At 38.4% G+C, this 21012-nt stretch overlaps 1 protein-coding gene across 1 annotated transcript in view; it reads left to right on the top strand.

The window, feature by feature from the left end:
* Positions 1-21012, top strand: part of EXT2 (exostosin glycosyltransferase 2) — a 91342-nt gene that overhangs the window by 49525 nt on the left and 20805 nt on the right. Inside the window, 1 exon segment of the mRNA XM_068399495.1 lies at positions 9821-10010. Coding sequence (XP_068255596.1) covers positions 9821-10010 — 190 coding nt within the window.

The raw sequence follows: 21012 nt of genomic DNA on the forward strand, positions 1-21012 counted from the left end.
AGAAAAATAGAGCTTGGTAAAATGTCCTGGTTGTTAATTGTTTTGCTATTGAATTATTACAACTGCTTCAGGTGTAAAATAAAAACATTATTTCTACTTTGACAATTAGGGTAGCTCATAACTCTCCAAGGTGCACATTTTGCTCTGCATTTTGTTGAGCTATTGCAGCCTCGTGAGTTTGCTTCCAGTTTTAAGATTCGTCATCTAATTTCAGTATATTTCCTATGATTTCGTGTAGTACTGCCTTTTATTATTTTGATTATAGTACAGTAGAATTGAATCTATTTTGGGTTAGCAAACATTTAACAAATTACAGCCTGTAAGTATGCTAGATAAAGGAGATCTTTAGGAGCATCAAATATTCGATTAAGTTTGTAACAACAACACCTATGAAGAGAAAGCTGCATCTTTCACAAAAGACTGCCTCAAGTTTGATATCGCTTGCAAAGTAGGACCAGTAGGGACTTACGGCTATTTCTGAAGATTTCTCTTGCTTTAATTTGAACTTTGATACTTCAAATTAAGAATTAGGACATATCTGCAAACGTAATAGTGATTATTCTTTTTTCAGCAAAATTATATTGATGTTTGTATTTGAAGGGATGTCTATTATCTTGGACAGTCAGCATGAAAGTGATATTCATGCATTTTAAAATCAGTGAGGCATGCTCATGGCTAGAATATGCATATAGATAAGTTTTATTCCTGGTTCCCCAGATGTTTCCTCAAGTCTCAACACAAAGAAACACCTTGTGTTGAGTCTGTAGTTTCCCAAACATTTTAAACCACTATAAGCAGGTTATGTTGCCAAAGAAGCAGTCCTACACTCTTCTACAGCGGATGACGATTTCTCTCATCTATGTGCTGCCTTCTTTTTGAATTTTCTAATTCACGTGTGGTGAATTTACTGAAATAATTTTCCTCATGTAAAACTTACCCAGCAAACGAAAAAAAAAAAAGAGGAGGGGGAGCAAGGGAGAGACCGGGTGGCTGGAAGGCTGCTTTTTTTGGTGTTAGTTTGGCTTATATTGGCTCAAAATACTAGTGAGACTGTTGCCTGAGTATCTTCACCAGAGTGTGGATACAGCAGCGGTGCAGGAGGGTGTTTTTCCAGCAGGAGGGAGTATAAGGTGCACAGAAGATAAATGCGTATGCAGTTAATTGCATACATTGAGGAAGTGATCCAAGAGTTTTATGTGTTTGTATGGGTTGACTGAAGACTGTTGGCCTTTTCTAAAGAAAAAATTATTTTATGAAGTAGATTATTTTCCTACTCATCTGCTATCCTGTTGAGGAAGTGGAAGACTAGTAGCATATAACATGCTAATATATTATGGAATAGTACTTCCAATAAAAATGCATTGCAAGATATTTCTTCCTTTTAATGAAGAGAGGCAAATGAAGTTTTTGAGGCCTAAATGTATTTCTTGGCCCAGTCGTTATCCATTAGGCCGGGGCAATTAGTTATGTTCAAGTAAGCCAGAAAATGGCCACTTCTAGGGTGTGTGTTCTGATGGTTACCAGTTTGGGCTGGATTAGAGCTAATGACCTGGGTTTGAGATGTGATCTGTTATCTTCAATTAAGTACTTTGTTATGCTCTAATAGAGGTAAATTACTTTCTCACTTGTGTTTCTTTGTAGATTATTTAAATTCTCATCTTACTTGACTTTGCCTCATATCTTGCTAACATATATGGGTTTATGAAAAATGAGTAAGACATGGTTTTTTTCCAGATTTCTTTAGTTGCTTTTGTTGAAATTCTTTAAAGCCTGTTTATAATGTAGACCTATAAAACATCAGAGTTTTTTTGTCTGGGGCTGCTTTTGAGCTTTGACTTGGATGATACAGACCATAGTTTAATAATCACTTGAGAATATCACTATGCTGAACAATAAACATACCAGATTCAGTTCTCCCAGTGAAGCAGAAAACAGCACAGTCATTTGGTTTAAACAGCCAAATTAACTTAGTGCAAAAAGTGCCATTCCTTTTGCAAAGCCTAAGTAGGATGTTCGTTTACAGAATACTTTGTGGGCTTATGCCAATTGCCAGGCAGTGGACACTTGTTAAACAATTAAAGTATTTCTAAACTCTTTGACTAGTATTTTACAGCCCTCAGTCTCCCCATAATGCCACTGTTATAACCGTACTTCCATCCTAGTACCGTTCCTCATCTTCAAAGCATTAAACAATTCTTGACATACCTTTTTTTATTTACCTGTTGTTCTGGTTTGGACTAGAACAGAACCAATTTTTCCTTTCAGTGATTTTTACTTTCAGCTAAGCTTCTTCTAAGTAACTGCACTTTCTGAAACTAACTGCATGTTTTGCAGACAGTGTCTGCTTCCAGGACTGATAACACTCGAAGTTTATAGTTATCACTGAGGCACCAGTAGGGATGTTATTCAGAAAGGCTCTTGCTGTACTTATTCTTAGAGAAACCAAGGTCACTGCTAAATCCCTCACTGATTATGAGTGAAGAGCCGAAGGGGGGTCGCACCTGCAGGGAGGAGCGGGCAGGGCAGGTGACCCAAATTGACCAACGAGGTATTCCATCCCATACACGTCATTCTCAGTATAAAGCAGGGGGATCACGAGGGTCTTGCCCCCTTCTGCTATGGCCGGTGTCCGAAGAGGACTCTGTCTGTTTTCCTGCTGCCCCCAATCCCAATCCGTGCATCCCTGAATCCAGTTCCTGTCCATTGCTGGCCCAGTCTGGGCTTTCCTGGAGCCTGCCCTGCAGTGCTGGTGATGATGTGACCATCATCGGGGGAATTCAACGTTGGTTTTGTATATATTTGTACACATTTAATTATTTCCATTATTATTATTATACTCTTTTTCATTATTATAGTTTATTAAAACTGTTTTAACTTTCCAACCCATAAGTCTTTCTCCCTTTTCTCTTTTCCTTCCCCTTTTTGGGGCAGGGAGGAGGGTTAATAGAGAGTGTCTGCCACCGGTTTAATAGCCAGCCCAGCTTTAAACCCCGACACCTGTAAATGAGAACAAGCTAGCACTTTTCTGGGCAGTGCACATCTGGTATTTTTTCAATTGAACAACATTAGTTTCATTCCTGCTGTATTTTGAGCTACCTTGTGTGATGGTTTGAATCAGCTGCATGAAATTTGGCATTATTTGCTGTGTTAGATGATAAATATTTTTTCTTATACTAAATAAATTTCAGTTTATTGATATGTTTTTCCCGTGTCAATATTATGGACAAGTTGAGTATACCACATGTATTCAGCTATAAATATTGATATTTTTGTGTGTGTGTGAAACGTGATTTAACAGTTGGTTATTTAACGTATCTGCCCAGAGATTAGGATTCTTCTCTTACACAGTGATAGATAACCTCACAGTTATCCTATGTTGTGTGGCTCGTATCTAGTGTGTAGGTTTATTTACATTGTAAATTATATCCTCTGTGGCATGAACAACAAATTTTTGGATTTGGTTGACAGAATCGGAACTTGGATTTCATATATTTCATTTGAACGATACTTTAGTTCTTAAGACTACGCCTCACCATTTAATAGTATTGTTTTTTTTTTCTCTAAGAGCTTTTTGCTTTGTCTTTAGCTTAGAAGTAGACACCTAAACATACAAGCGAGAGACATGTTTTTAATCTTAGCAAAGCTGGTTTTGAGATGCAGCCAAAGAAACGGTACAATTTTGCTGGCCAGAGGTGAGGATCTCATCGTTATTGTTCTTGCCTTGTTTGTTGCACTGTGTGGTGCCTCCTGTGGCTTCATAACTGTGCAGCTTTATTTTATGTAATAGGAGTAATTAACATAAAAAAAAATAATGGGACTTTGTTGCTTTGGATTCCACAAGACATCTTTTCAGTACTCCCTGTCTTTTCTGGCTTTGGGAGCATGAAAGGTATGTTAAGCTCCATTTTCCTAATTCAGATTATGTCATACCCTGGGTTTTTTGGGTCAGGAGCTGCTATGTTGACTTCAACTGGGGGAAACACAGGAAAACAGAAATCCTTTTCCTGGTTCTCTTTCCGATTGTTTGAATATTCTTATTAAGGTTATAATGTTATAAGGTTCTTACTATTCTTATTCTTACAAAAGAATGGCAATAAAGTTGATGGAGGGATTACAAAAAGCATAAGCATTATGGCAACTGTAAATATGAACTCAGTTCTTGATAATTCTTCTCACTGCAAATCTATTCCTTTGACACATTATTGAAATTAAGGAGTTGAAGAGATGAGCCTGAAGCCGAGTTTTTTTATCAAAGAATGTGTTCAGCCAATAGATTCTGTCAGAAGGGCTCAGACAGCTGATTAGATTTAAGCAGCTAAACATAAAAAAGATGCTGAATAACTTACTGTTATAGTTATGTGATGTATTTTGGCAATCAAAATTCATGATTCATGACAGTATCAGATTTCATTACTCAAGAAGGAACAGTTAGAAACTCCAGTCTGTCTTGTGGCTAAAATGTTTTTGAGGAGGGTTTATGATCTCCATCAAAACATGAAATGGTGGCCACTGCAGCTTGGCTTGTGATTCTGCAGAGTGTAAGCACTGTGAATGGCTCTGGAGAAGTAGAGAGGGTTAATTCCTTTGGTTTTGCCCTGTGACCACTTGAGGATGGGAAGCATGATGAAATACTTTCTCAAAGTATTCAATAGAAACTTATCATGAATAATTGGAGCAAAATAGAATAAATCAAGGCTTTTTTTGGTCTGGTGATTCATAATTGAAACCACATTGAGGTTAGATTGATACTCAGAACAACCCAGCTGAAAAAGTCTTACCCACAGAGGCAGGGGATATATATCCCTGCTTTGCTTACATGTGTAGAACTGCTTAGCTACTGTTTAAGTTCAACGGACTGTTGTCCTTACCTCTGTCCTTTCCTTTTAAAAGTCAGTGAGTTGTTGTTGTTCAAACTGTGGTTTCACTAATATGTTGGTTACAAGCACTGAGTCTAGATGTTAAAAATAGAAGACACAGGGAGGAAAGCTCACTGTCTTGTTTATGGGAGCAGTGAAATTTTATTCTTCTAAAGTGCTGTTGATGAGTTTTCCCACTAAATGGTAGCTAGAAAGTTCTTGACTCTCTTCTATAATATGAAACATCTTGCACAGCCTTGTTTTCCTAGAGACCATTCTGTGATGCAGTTAATAATGTGTCTGCTGTGTCTTTCTTCAAGTTTCTTTCAATGTACTCAGTGTACACCAAATAAGAATTTTTAGGGTAGGACCCTGTCTTAATTATTTATTAAGTATTTTGCCAATTTGAGGCTCTAGCATTTATAATGATTGGCCAGTTCTCAGTCCAGTTGTGTTCACTGATGCCCTGAAGCTCCCGTCTGTCTCACTTCTGTATCCTGCTAAGAATGGTCTGTTTAAAACTTCTCTGCTAACTTGAACCTGAAGACTCCACATTGAGTCCAACCTCAACCTTACAGCAGCCTTCCAGTACCTGAAGGGGGCCTACAGGAAAGCAGGAGAGGGGCTTTTTACAAGGGCAAGTAGTGATAAAAAGTAGTGATAGGACGAGGGGTAATGGTTTTAAACTGGAGGAGGATAGTTTTAGATTAGATATTAGGAAGAAATTCTTTACTGTAAGGGTAGTAAGACACTGGAACAGGTTGCCCAGAGAAGTTGTGGATGCACCCTCCCTGGCAGTGTTTAAGGCCAGACTGGACGAGGCTTTGGGCAACCTGGTCTAGTGGAAAGGTGTCCCTGCCTGTGGCAGGGGGTTTGGAACTAGATGATCTTTAAGGTCCCTTCCAACCAAAACCATTCTATTCTATTCTATTCTATTCAAGCATCCCACATAATGAGAATTCAACTCCCTTGATACCTTGTCCTTAATGTATTTACTTTTCCTAAAATAGAACCAAGTTGTTTTAAATAACCAGAGGGAGAGCAATATTTAATGTATCTATAGTAAAGGCAGGTGCCTTATTTCTAAGGCATTATTACACATGCATGCTTGTGGAAAGCATGGACAGGACAGCTGCAACAGTCAGAATCCTTCCCTGTATACATACCCATTCCTGAACTCTCCTCTCTCCCCAGCTTCAGGCTATTCCTAAGTTCTCACTGTCATTCAGGTCCCACTACTTTGGCTTTTCATGTGAACTGCAAAGAGCCATCAGACAACTGAGACTGTGAGACCTAAGTGACGTGAGATTACTCTTTGGAAACTGGCATTTGAACTTGGTCCTTTTTGCCCATAAAAATGATTCACAGCAAACAACCTATTAATCTTAGATTAATTATCCTGGCTCCTCTAATGATATTAGCTGGGAGGGCAAGAGTGAAGGGTTGTCTTATCCATAGCTGAGTGTTCAGCACTTTGTCAAAGGTGATGGATTATCAATCCACTGTTGCTTGTTTACTCTTCTCTCTGAGAGTGAAAGTTCCTGTGAATTTCCGTCAAGAATGTTAATAAAGATGGGACTGGAGCAAATGTTCCTTCACCGCTTGGTTCTTGAGCGGTGACTGGGAGAACCCATCCCTATGTCATTATCCATTTATGCTTTGCGCCATAATGGAGATCTAATTAGGTTGCTGTTGAATTAATTGCCTGTATGGTTTTGCTTTTCCCAAGCAGAAATCTGGAAGACTTTAGCAAATTATGGAGGCTTGAATTTGCCCCATTTCCTGCAGAAAGTGGGGTCAATAGGTCTCAGACTGTAGACGCACTCTTCAGGCAGGCAGCAGGGGGTTGGCTTTTAATGGCACTTGAGAGATGCTTAATTGCCTTTTTGAAATGTTTTTCTCAAATAAGAGGCTTGGTTCTCCCATCCATTAGTGAGTGTCTACAGACTTCTCTCCCTTCATCATCCTTTAGTAGATGCATGAGCAAAAACACCTCAAAAGTTGCCTTATTTTTCCTAAGTTATAACCAGCAGGGGAGAATTTTCATGCCTTTCTGAAAGTAGTAAAAGTTGGAATTTAAGTCATGTACCTAAAACTTAGGTTTTTAAGAGAAAGCATGACGATTTTTTAGGCATATATGCATGTGCTCACACACGTACATCTGTGTTTTTTTCTGTAAGTACCTAAAATAGTCTTAGGTAATAGAAAAGGAATAATCATTTTCCAAGGATATTATAGCAAGTAATTTGTTAGGAAATGCTGTGGCCAGAGAGAAAAAGTTGCTCAGAATCACAGAATCAATCAGGTTGGAAGAGACCTCTGGGATCATCGAGTCCAACCATTGCCCTGACACCACCATGTCAACTAGACCATAGCACTAAGTGCCATGTCCAGTCTTTTCTTAAACACATCCAGAGATGGTAACTCCACCACCTCCCTGGGCAGCCCGTTCCAATGTGTCTAATGACCCTTTCTGAAAATAAATTCTTCCTAATGTCCAACCTGAACCTCCCCTGGCGAAGCTTGAGGCTATGTCCTCTTGTCCTATCGCTAGTTGCCTGGGAGAAGAGGCCGACTCCCACTCCACTACAACCTCCCTTCAGGTAGCTGTAGACTACAACAAGGTCACCTCTGAGCCCCCTCTTCTCCAGGCTAAACAACCCCAGCTCCCTCAGACGTTCCTTGTAGGTCATACCCTCCAGACCCTTCACCAGCTTGGTCACCCTCCTCTGGACTCGCTCCAACACCTCTCTTGAACATCTTTCTTGAAGTGCGGGGCCCAGAACTGGACACAGCTCAATAAACTTCAAGTGGGAGCCATTAATTAGGTGGCAATACTCACCCATAAGTAGTAAATACAGCGTGGTCCATAGATTACTCTACCAGTTATTTCTTCTTGTAGGGCAGAAATGTAAGATTTTCTTGGTACTCTATTGAGTATGATGTTAAACCTCTGTTTCAAGTATTAATGAAAAGAGGTTTCTGAAAGTTGTTTTAAGCAGCTGTTCAACATTACAAGGGTAATTTGGGTAATAGCAGTCTTGGGGTGGGGGTTGTGTGGAAATGAGTCTGTAAAGCTTTAATGAGATGGATTATGCTCTGGTAACATTTAGATTGTGATTTGCTGTAGGAATTATTGAAGCTGGAGCAAAATCCAAGGGCTGTCCCCATCTGCCACCAGTCTTCTTGTAAAATTAGCAAAAGTATGTGTAAAAGCTTTAATTTTAGAAAATATAATAATCTGAGAGCAGATTTGTCTCTGCACATATCAGTTGCTAAAGTAATGGATGTATATTTTCTGAATTATTGAGTGTAGTCCTCTGCTATCACAGGTAGCCATGGCCCTTTCAGGAACTGAAGTTCCATATTATGCTGTTACTATTTCTACATTATCCTATTACTCCTGTTGGGTAAAAAACAGAACTTCATGCTTTCCATTAGGAACCTCACAAACAGTGTATGTTGAATGCTACTTGTACCAGACTTGATAAAATATGTGTAGCTGAAGACCAGTCCATCTTTCCAGCTATTTCAGGAAGTCTACTAAAGGGTATTACTCCTACTGACAGATCCCTGCCTGGAACATACCCTTAGACCATCCTCGATAAAACAGGGTGCCAATGATGTGCTTAACTTTAAGTGTCTCTCGTTCACCTCACATATTTATCCCCCCTCTTCAGTGTTAGTGTGTTCGTAGAAGGAAATAATATTCACATAATATTTTTTCTCCTTTGCCAAAATAGTCAAAATGTTATGATCTCTTTTAATAAATAGGCTTTCTATTCTCCTCGTCCTTGAAGTTATTCTGATTAGAGGTGTCTAACCACTGAACATGAGGAAGGTGATTGTTTGGCTTATGGTATGAGTTTAGCTGGAGATTCTCGCAGTATTTCTGTAAACTGCTGGCAGTTACTAACCTCTTATGAGTGTTCATGGTTTTTACAGGCTAGGATTCAAGACTTTCCTGCAAAACAGCATCACTCAGTTTCTGCTTTCCCAACTCCCCTTTGCACCTCATCCCAAAAGGTCTTTTTTTTCCCCTCTTTGCTTCTCTGTCTGACCTCTGCTTGGAACATCAGCTGGAATGGAAAAGTTGAGTCTGAAATGCCAGCGCTTTCATTCCTGTCGAATGGTCCCTTCGCTGCTTCCTCCCCCACGTTGTCAGCTCCAAAGGAGGTTGGCACATTCAGTGAGAATTTAGTTGTCTGTCTTGTCTTTTGCCAGCTGAGCTGGCTTCCTTATGCTGGCAGTGTATTGAAGTAAGACCTTTAAAATCTTAAAAGGGATGCCCTAGTTAAAATTCACGAGGAGTAACTAACTCTCTGAAATTCATCTTTGCATCTCATGCCTTTTTTTTTTAAATGCAATAGGTGTTTTTTTCACCGTTGAACAAACAGTTTTGTGGAAGCTAGTATGTTATTCCTCTTAGTGCCTGCTTTTGTCTTGTTTGCTTGGGTACCCATTTTATGCTAGGCTTATGGTTTTGCTGCTTTGGTTTTGTTGTTGTTAACTCTTTTTTGCTCCTGAAATTGTAGTGCTGATTAAGTTTCTCTTTGTTTATTGAGTCCTTTCTATTTATAGAAATATAAATGTCTTGAAACAGTGATTAGTAAATGAGAATTGAGTCATGCTAGCTGGGTTTAAAATTCACCTTGATTGTCATTCTCCACAAATCCATCTGCCTCTTCCACTTTATTTTTTACCTAAAACCCCTCTTGTTTGCAACATTGCAGCTAGGCAAAAATGAAAATTGAATTAAGAAAGAAATTGGAATAAATTTGAGAAATCGCTGAACTCCACTGTTGCCAGAATTGGAGAGTCAGCCTGCCTGATCTGAGCAAATTCCAAATCCAACAGTTAGGTCCTGGCTATGTGAATTACTCCCTACTATAATAACTACTCCCTACTATGATAAGACACTTTAATTGAATTGGTTTTCTATTTTCTTGTTTTTTTCTTCACAGAAATGGAGCAGTGTGAGCAACCCACTTTTCCTTCCACTGATCCCACCTCAGTCCCAAGGTTTCACAGCCATAGTTCTGACCTATGACCGGGTGGAGAGCCTTTTCCGAGTCATCACAGAGGTGTCTAAAGTGCCTAGTCTATCCAAATTGTTAGTTGTCTGGAATAACCAGAATAAGAATCCACCAGAAGGTAAGATCCCATGGTAGGTGTGGTGGAGGAGGGTGAAACTGAGGGTAGCATTCCTACTTGCACCTGTTACAGAATGCCCTCTTTTCTACTTCGTTAACGTGTCTTCAAAAATTATTTCATTTACTTTCAAAATAATAAATTCGGGGGTTTTTTTGTGGAAATATTTTTGAAAGTGAAATGAGAAAAGCCCAAGTAGATTGAAAGAAAAAAACATACGAGTGGTTGTACTGCTCACTTCTGAATCAAAGGTAATAGATGCAGTAGTTACAGAAACATTTCTGTCCTTAACTTGGGGAGTGGTAAGGAGAGACCCATCTTCGATTTGTCAATGCTTTATTTCTCTGTGGACACTTTCATCACAGTGAATACTACTTCTGCTAGACTGTTTTCTAGGGCAAATGTCGTTCAAAGTAGCAAGTAGTTTGAATGCTTGGAGCTATAAAATAGGTGAATATTTTGACTGATGAAATTAAAACTTGGGACATTTTGGGTGTCTGAAAAGAAGTTCCCACACTGCCAGAATATCTTGTGAAAATGCTACAGCTAGCCCAGTAAGATGAGACATATGTGCCCTTTTTAAAATGTTTCTGTTTCCAACACATATGATACTATGCTGCTCTTTATAATCTTTGAGTGAGTCTGGTGAAGTCTGCGTGATATTTTACATTTTTTTCATTCATGGTTATTGTAAAATGAGGGCACATTCACAGACCTTTTCCCAAATGATTTAAATGTGTAGATTTTTGGAAGAAGTTTTGATTTCAAAAGTATATTAATGGCTCCAGTGTGAACTCAGGGCTGTGAATCTCTGAATTAATTTGTTTAATTTTCAGTAGCTGAGGTGTGCTTTGCTGGCGTGGGTGTCGGCTGGCCTGACATGCTGCCGTACTGTATCCCCTTGCGCCAGGACCTCAGTCTCAGGCTGCCCAGTCCTCACAGCTTGCTGCCTGCGTTTTCAAACTCAAGATCCTAATCCCATGTTTCTCTGACTCCTTCCGTATAACACCACTGCACATGCCATGGCTGCTCTGTCTCCCACCAGCTCCCTTTTTTCCCAGCCCCGGGCTGTCTGCCTCACAAGACGGTGCTGCTCTTACTCTACTCCCTGGTCCTCAGCTGGAAGCCTAGGTCCTCGCATTGGTGAATTCCTTTTCAGAATTACCATGGAGTAAATGGGAGAGCCAGGAGTCATTGCCCTATGTAAAGGAAGGCTTGTCCTGTGGTAATCCTCTCCAGTGCCAGACAGCCGTTCCAATGCTGCTCATTTTATTTCCATGCTTATTTCTTCCTAGGATGAGCTGCTTCCAAGTTCCGAACACTAATACTAAAATCCTGAGCATTGTTCTGGGCAATTAAAGCCTCCTCTTCTCATTCCTGATTAAATACTATAGATTCAGTAGCTGTAAATGAGTTTGTTTCCTGTATGCTGTACATATGAATCTGTCATTCTCATTTGAAAATGTGGTGATTTTGTGGGGGAAGAAATGTTGCCTTCTAGGAATACATGTTCAAAAAAATGCTATATTTGGTGGTACAAAACCTTGTGGATTCTTCTGTCTTCTGTAGTGAATGAAGCATGTCATTAGGATGCCTTGCTTTGTAATTCTCTTTTCAGAGGCTTCAGCTGCTGCTGTTTTCCACTCTTCGAAGTTAGCTATTCTGCTAGCAGCAAGATACAATGTAAAAATTAATCCCTGACCACTTGTCTCAATTTACCATCTTCTCACATCTTCTCAGAGCCAAGCTATTGCTACCAGTCACTTGGCTCATTTGCCATTTTGGCAACTTGCTCCAGTTTAAAGCAGAGTAGCTTTATTGTTTGCTTTAAAAAGTATTCTGTAATACTACTGTGCTCAACACCTAAAGTTTAGGGGTTTATTAAATGTTTTGCAGTCCTTTAGAGTGAGAAATGTTGTATATAAATTGATGATAACTGGAATTTTTGCAGTAAGAAGTTTTTTTCTAAAAGCAAAAATGCTTAGTGTTATATTCAGGTATGTGAGCACTGAATGCAGGTGGATTTTAACCCAAGTGGATTGTTTCCACATTTCCCTTGAGTGAGTCTGAGATACAGGAGAGTCGAAGCAAATAAATCATTAGAATGATCTTCTTTGTTAAATCATCCTATTAATCTTACATTTAGAAAGTCTTGACAATTAAAGTGTATTTATTTTTTTCTTCCTTGATTACCACTAATTCATAAACCAGTTTCAAAAAAAAAAAAAAAAAGCCTTTACCTGTAGAGCTTAAAATTGTGGATTTGTGAGCACAGTTGAAGGCATAGGCAGTTTTGTCCTTACGTTAGCCTAAGCATTGCGTTGAAGCAAATAACTGTTTGTTTCTAGTGTCCCTTGTCCCTTTATTGCTGTTATAACCATTGTAATCTCTTGGCCTGTGGCTAGAGAGAGGTCAGGTTGATTAAATTAACTTGTTTTATTCCAGATCCATGCAGGGCATTCCACTTGGTCTTCAGCCAGTCTCTCGTTCAGTCTGTCTATTAGTGATCCTAATCCTTGGACTTCAAAGCTTCTGCTGTTTATAGCCTGTTAAAGCCAGGAAGTTTCTGATGGATTAGAGCAAGGAATGAGTTTGAAGTTTGTAATGTGCACCACTGTCACTGATGAAGTCTGGTTTATTACCCTACAGTAGTATCTGCACTTTTATGGCTATTCACTTTTAATTGGTTATAGTAAAGCTGAGGCACTTAACCTCCCAGAGCATCGAGTGATGTATTTCCTGGTCCTTTCCATGTAAGGGACATGTTTCAGTACAGACTTAAATCTTGGCTTTTGTTGTTGCAACCCTTTGTGCATTTGTTTTGTTTTGCATGTGTAAGTGAGAGGGCTGGGTGAAGGACATCTGAGTTGTCTTCCTTAGTGATTATGTGTGGTAAATTGAGAATTGGATTTAGGTCTCCTGAGATGTAGCTGGCGTAGTGCCACACAAATATGACATATGGCTGCTCCTTTCTTTCCTCTGTCAACACCAGAAAAATATTATAATGGAAAATGACACTGTTATCGAAGCAATATGTATTGGAAATAGAGGGAATGTGTCTCTAGGAATGGAAAATTTTGAAGTACATGCAAATTCCAAAATTAATATTGGGGGTTTTTTTGTGTGTGTTTTTTTTTTTAATGATGCTTATGCACTTGTATTAATGCCTTCATGTAATGAAACTCAGCAAACTCAGGACTTAAGAAGAAAACAATAAAAATGAAATATTCTATTCTACATATTGTACGAAATTTAAGAAGCTGCACCCCTCAACAAATGCAACTTTACATAAAATTAAAAAAAAAATTTAAAAAGATAAAAATCCTTTTTTTGCTTGTCCTCAGCATTTAGTAAAGTTTGAGTGACGAGATATATTTGTCAGCATGACCTGAATATGAACTAACGGTGACTTTTGTCAGATGAATGACGGGACTGAACTGTGGTCACTCTGCCGTCAGTACTGCTGAGCATCCCTCAGTGCAGGTAAGAGGCTGTAGTTGATCTCAGCTGCTATGCTGTGGAACGGTGACAGGTGTGGGGAGTGTGCAAGGTGTATGGAGAACAAACTCCTTCCAGTCTAGGCCTGTTGAGACAGATGCAACTCTGATATCACTGACAAATTTTTTGTCACATTGACTGATAATAAATAAACAGCTAAGAGGGCAACTGATTAAATGAACACCTGTCTGGAAAGTTTTCACCCAAATAATGTACAAAAGTATAAATTTGGAGAAAAAGTAGCTAAATGTATATGGGCTAGAAATCAGCAGCAATTTAAAGACTATTTTTCCCTTTGTCCTATGAGTTTGCAAGGACTGCTCTTGTAACTTAAGATGTTTGAGAGCTACTTTTGCAAGTCTGAGCACATCACTCTGTGTTTCCTTTAGAATCAGTGAAAAGTAACGAGCACCTCCATCTAGCCTGCATTAGGTATTTATTTTAGGGTGACCTAAATCATCCCTCCAGAAGTACCCTTTTTTTCTCCACTGAGTATGAAGGAAACACAATGTAACTAGTACAAGCTTAAATGACTGATCTTGAGTCACCTAACTGCTCTGAGTTCCTACTTGTTTTGCCATGCTGGTACCTGAACACAGTGAAGAACACGCAGGCTATCTCACAAGGTTCTTGAGAAATAAACAAATATTAATGAGCAGTAAAAAAAAGGTTTCAATTATTTTTCTTGGACAGGTGGTTCTTATAGCTGAGGCACTGACCAGGCACAACTTCTGCCTGCTGAATGAGAGCAACTTATTTCTTACTGTGCTGCAGTTTCCATGTCTATAAGATTAATATAACAATATTGTCTTAGATAAAATGCTTTGAGACCTATAGTTGAAAACCTCTGTGTAAGTAGCATTATTCATGGCATTATTATTAGGTAAATGCCAAGATTTCTAATTAGAAAGGTAATGTCTCTTTTGAAATCAAACTAAAATATAAATATATTAAAATATAAATAATAAAGGAAACTACTTTTTATAGGTTTAAGTTAATGTGAGTACCTTCAAAACATTTACAAATATGTATGTATCCTGGATACATAACCAGTAGATTAACTGGTTATTTCCATTTTACAGCTTTAGAAACTGGAGTACACAGAGGTGAAGTCTTCACCATCATTCAGTAATTCAGCTTCAGGGCAAGGAATTGATTCAAGAAGGTCCTGTGCTTTGGCATTTATTTTACGTAGTTCAACACACTGCCTTCCCATACTTTCTCTTTGAGAGATATCGTAGGCATAGGTATGTGTAAAGGGGCAGAAGCTTTACTGTGTATTTTGAGGTCGTTGCTGAATCTGTATACCAAGGTAGGAACACTGTGCATTGGGCGAGACTGGAAACCAAGGGTCTAATCTTTTGGTTTCGAACTCAAAATATGAGCAGTGTCTTCAGGAAAAAAATACAACTGCAACAGACAAGTCTATGAGCAACACAGATGTCTTGTGCAAACATTTTGAAGTTTTCAGAGTGCTTATGATGGTGAAAACGTTGGATCTTATATGTGAAACAGCAGAGAGAAAATATTGCATACGATGATGATTTTAATCTGGTACCTTAAAGCTTTATAGAATCATCTTGCTCGTCTTAAGTGCTCTCTGGATTTAGGGGATGTGATCTCTGCTCTGTGTCTTTGGCTGAGTTTTGCATATATTCTCAGCCATACAGGGTATCCAAGAAGCCTGTCAACCCAGCAGTAATGTCAGCAGGCCCATGACTGCATGTATAATATTAATAAAAAGATTAAAAGCTTTGAAATGTTATAGGAAAAAAACAATTTTTTTTCTCGGTCACTCTGCACCCATTAAAATAAACATTGTGGTCCAAGTGTCTGCTGCTGGGAATATTTGTGTAGACAGGATGTTTTTTCATTTTCTCCATCAGCCAAATACTTTTGTCCTTTCATTTGTATTTATCTAAATTGCTAGTTCTGAAATTCAACAAAACAGTCTGTGATAGAAATTTCCACTGATTTTCCAACACGTTTGTTTCAGACAATTGAAGAAACCATTTTGTCTACCACATAAATGGTATAAAAATCTATAAATGCATTACTGTTAGTAAGTATGCAACAAGCTACAAGTTGTGTGTGGTAGTTTGATTCCTTTTTAAGTTCAGTTTTATAAAAATGAAAAGCATAATTTAAAGAATGTGTACTTTCTGTGTAGTTGTGTTGGTGGTGGTTCCTGGAGCTACGTTGCTGATAAACTTGGAGTAAGATACGGATTATAAGCCTTATGAGTATTACTGCAATAATCATCTTTCAGTTTGATACTGTTAATGAACAACATTGATATAAAACACTGGGGGTAAGGAACCTGAGTATCCTGTGGAGTACAGTATCTTAAGAAAGTGTTAACTCTAAAAAAAATAAAAAAAATCTTCAGTGGCAGGTTTTTTTGCATACTGTACCTTTAATAATCAGCACTGGTAGGAATGTTTTTTGAACTCCTCTTTAGGTTTTGTTAATTTGGCTTCTTGATGATGGACTTAACACCGTTTTCCTTGATTAGTTGGAGAACTAATTCGTGATGGGTTTAGTCTTCCATGAATCATCTTACAAACATTTTGCAATGTTATTTCCCAAGGAGGTCTAGAAATTTAGCTATACAAACCCAGCTTAACAACATCGGGCTCTAAATAATGTCCTAGAAACCAGTATTCTGTTTTCTTATATATAAGAGGAATACTGTGCATTCCTGTAGACCAATATAAACATTTTGATGTAAGTAGAAAGCACCTGTTTTGAACAGATAGTTCTAAGTTGAAGCAGTTGAAATGCCTGGACAGACGTTTTCAGTCAGCCATTGTTGAAGGAATTCTGGTAATAAATAGATGTGACATGCTTCATGTTGTTGTTTCTGACACTTTTTTGAAACTTCAGATTCCAGCTAAGTTTTGCCATTCAGTCTTTGAGACTGAAAAAGTACTTGTTAGGGTTCCATCATCCGTGTTCAATTAGTTGAATTCCTACAGACTGCTATAGACCAATTAGAATGAGCATGAAATAAAGGATTTTATAAAAGATCAGGTGTGAGAGTTGAGCGTGATGTGTGGGATTCTGTGCAACTGCAGGTACATACAGAGGAGCATGTTTAGAGATGTTTTCTGCCATTTTTTTTGATCTTAGTCTGCCTTGCACAACTTCTGGAAAGGTTTTTCCTTTTTACAGTTCCAAGTGGACTCCATAGAAGTTGTGGGAAGTCTGAGCTTAATATGAATTAATACTCTGGTACCGGGTTACCAGCAGTCATGAGATATTCCGAGCTGTTTTTACTGAGGAAGTAAAACAGGAAAAGAGTGTTTGTGTGAGTGTCTTTGTGTAAGTCGTCAAAATTCCATTATTTTAGCCAATAAGTGGATCTTTTTTTAATTTTAGTTTGTCATATTGCTCTTAGTACTAGCATTCGTTCAGTTCTTGCCATCAAGAGTGTACACTGTATTTCCAGCTCCTCCTCATTCTCCCTACCTGCTGCTTCCAATTGCAAATGCAACAAACCATCTACATTCAAGTGTCACTTGCTATTTTTGAACTTGATACTACTCAGAATGGGTGTCCCAAGAATATTGGTTAGCTCTGTACAGCAGCTGTATTGATTCTCACTTTCCCTAGGTTGAATGTTGAAACTGGAAATGGATGATTAATAATTAGAGCAAGTAATTTCCTATATAAATACACTTCTGTCTGCTGACTAGATAAATAATAATGCGTCTGCTGCTAAAGGACCCCTTCAGTTGCTATTAACTTCCCAGTTTCTCAGAAGCAAGGATGCAGAGAATAGTGCTATTTAACAACGTGACGGTGCCATTTCTCTTTGAAAAGAGATAATACACTCCATAAAAATATTACTCTCTCATTTTTAATAATCCTTCTTTTATCTGTGATGTAAGAGTTCATTTAGGGCTGAGAAACAAGGCTGGATTTCAGACTAAGAATTCATTTTTATATATAAGCATTTTGCAAGCTTATGTTACTTACGTTTTTGTTACAAACATCTAATGGCAAGCTTAGGGAGGTGTGGAAAGTGAAAGATTTTTTTTGTGTGAGAGGGTATTCCCTTAGGTTATAATGAAGTTGCCCCTCTCTCATGATTGTCCTACCTTCTCTTCCTTATGTCTTTCATGTAATTCACTGGGAGTTGTAGATGAGAAACGGATATTTAGAGGATGGGGCATTTTGCTGCTCTTCTGTATATGAGTGTTTTAAATGGGAATGTAATTATGGCACTATTTTTGATCTTGCAGTTTGTGGAAATCATGTTGAAATCATGCTTGAAAAATCTGCTGTGAGATGCGGACTTGCAGGACTTAATGGTGGGATTGTGTGCTGGCCAGAAATACAGCCGTGCATGTGGTTGTTAGGAATTGTAAACCCATTAGAAATGGAAGCTGCATTTGGAAAAGTTGGGAAACTGTTGATTTTGGGTTTAGAAGACCACATGCTGCTTTCTGTGGGCAGCTCCTGCAATCAGTGCATCAGTAGTCCTAAATAGCACAAAGTGCCAAGAATGCCCTGAGTCTTGTTGCCAATGAGCAAGTGTAAGTGTTTTTCAAACACTCTTCTCATAATTATTTCAGTACGATGTGCAGCAGGAGGTCATTCTCTTCAGACTCTGTACATACATAGACTTTTATACACTCCAGAGAGCTTTATTTTCTTATTTTACCTCTGTCTTCTGTTGCATCACAGAAAGTCCTCACTGGTTTTAAAAGAAGTGAGAATACCTTCTAGTCCAAACATGCATTTTTGCTTTTGTATGCTTAAAGGTTCTCATGCCGTCTTGTAAGACTTCATCTGCCTTCTTGTCTTGGGCTTCTTTTATCTTTGTCATACTCTGTTAAATGCCCTCTTACTGTAAGATTGAAGCGTGTGCTTTTACCTTGGTTATAATAAAGTCTACTAAACTCAGAATTTCCCCCATGTATGTTTTGCTAGTGCTGAGATTTCTCATAACTTTCCAAGCAGTATCTGAAAATTCAGAGCATGGTATTACAGAAGCGGCAGACCCAGTCTCTGACTTCTTTTTAAGCCACATTCCTCCTAAGTGTAAAAAAGAGAAATACAAATACTCTTCTGTTGTGGTCTTGTAAAATAAATATAGACAGTTTTAACCTACCTGATAGATTTCTAAACTTTGACTTCTGAAACAGCTGTTGTCTTTTTGTATTGGCTATGTATTTCTTTTGGAGTTCCTGCAGCAGGGCTCATTTTGAGTACTTGGATCTCGGAGTGGAGCCTGCTGTTCTTTGTGATAGTCATTTTTGCCCAGGCTGCCAAAGTGGCTACCCAGGTGTCATTATGTCATGACATCTCCCATGTGCTTTTGTCTCTGTAGGTACAGTGACCTTCAGTATTAGATCAGCCTCTAGGCAGCAGGTAGTCTTATTGCTTTCTTTAATTTTGCATGCTGCAGAGTAACTGGTACCCTAATGTCTCATTCAGAGTTTCTCCAAAATGGTAATATTTTCCATTCATTAATTTAAGTCCAAATCCAGAAACTTTGTATTAAGTTTCTCAAAGCACAAATATTTTACAATAACATACCCCTTTTTGAGAATTGGTCATTTTGAGAGACTTTGCAAGACCTTAGTAAATTGTGTGGATTTAACAGGATTTACTGACATCTGAGATGCATGCTGATTATAATTAGATTACACCTTCATTTTTCATGCACTTTTCATTACTTTTTCTTCTGTTACCGTATTTTTATGCAAGTGGCATGTCTGTTATTAAGCTATCGAACAGTTCATTTTCCAAAGAGTTAGAAACTTAAAGCATCCATGCTTGCTTGTTTTTCTGAATTACTGTTTTTCAACCCTAGTGACTTTTCAGTTTCAATTTTTATTTCAGTATATTCCTGCACTGAAATAAGATCTTTGTTGCAATTTGGTTGTCTTTTTTTTTTTTTTTTATGTGTAGCAAATGTGAAAGGAAGAAAAGCCTGAATAAAAGAGTACTTAACATGTATAAAATGTAAACTTTGTTAGTACTTATAAATACAAATTTACAAATGCATACATGCCTATAGCAATTCTGATTGCTTCTGAAACACTTGTGACAGTGGAGTCGTTTGGGGATCTAGGAGGCTGCTTAAAATTATTCGATATTGGGATTATAATTGGACAATTATAGGCAATTAGCCTAAGGTCTTTAAGTAGCTTGCAAACATTAAGCAGTCTGCAGTCTTTATGAGGCCATGATGTGTGTCTTTGTGAGGTACCTGTAAGTGTCTTATAAATACGGATACTTTCATGTTGTATGGTAAACCAGTAAGAAGGCAGTGAGTTGACTTGAAAGTACTATTTGCAATAAATGGTTCCAGTTATTCAGTGTCACTGCCTCCTGAGGTTAGGATGACTACTAGTAGGATGAAAATTTTGGAATGTCAGTGGTGTCCTACTGGAATAATTGTTTCAGATTATGGTTCAATCAGGGGATTTCAAAGACCTTACAATGCTGAGAATAAAGGTCTCAGAGCTCATTGCACTGTAGTTTGGAATCCATGGCTTGAACGTTTTTGTTGTGGCCCCAAGGCACTTGCTGTATCTCCCCAGCTGCTGGCTGACTGTGACTTCCATTGGAGCCCATCAGTAGTGGGGTTGAATCCTTCCGACTGGCTACTAATCAATATTACAAGCAACTGAAGTGTGCATTGGTGTTTGGGATGGTGCCTCTTGCCTTATCCTAGAAGGAAAAGAGGTGAGTAAAACTGGACAAGAACCTGCACGCATGTCAAATACAGGCCATGGACCACCCAGATAAAGGTAGATTTTACAATCACTTTTTTAATCTCACGGGAAAAACCTCAGGGTAGGAAACCAAATAAAAATTTTACCAGTAAATATCACTCTGTGTTTCTTCTCCTTTCTTTTTGACACCCATGAATGCCAATCTTTCTTCTAAAATACAGCTCCAAGAAGAACTGACTTTTGAAGACTCTTGATGTGGTTTGGAAAGACGGCTTTGTTTTCCCAGTGAAGTAGTATTTGGACTCTGGTGTCTTTAATCAGTGTGCAGCTCTGTGTTTTATGTAAGAGTGTTGTGTGAGCTGTTATATGTGAGAGGCCCAGTGGCAATGAGGACGTGGATGCTTGTTCCTGGGAGCAACTTTTACTTGTAGGCATTCATAGGTTCATTGAGTTTGAGGCAGAAGGGACAGTAAGATCGTGTGGGTTGACCTGTAAGTCACAAATCACCACATCACCTTTCTTTTCAATCCAGTGACATCTATCTAACTTCAGCGCATCTTCTGTAATAATACCCAGTTTTGTTTGAAGACAAGATGTTCAGAATCAGCTGCTGTACTTATTAACTTCCTCCAGAGGTTAACCACTGTTACTGTTAAAAATGTCTGCCTTATTTATACTTTGAATTTGCCTGGCCTCAGATTCCAGTCATTGGTTTTTGTTATGTCTTTCTCTAGTTGGTTAAGATATGTGGCATTTTTCTTCCTGTGTAGATGCTTGTACATGTTAATCAAATCCACTTTTTATTCCTTCTTTTA

The sequence above is a fragment of the Nyctibius grandis genome, chromosome 4 (assembly GCF_013368605.1).
Source record: "Nyctibius grandis isolate bNycGra1 chromosome 4, bNycGra1.pri, whole genome shotgun sequence".
Classification (NCBI taxonomy): domain Eukaryota; kingdom Metazoa; phylum Chordata; class Aves; order Nyctibiiformes; family Nyctibiidae; genus Nyctibius; species Nyctibius grandis.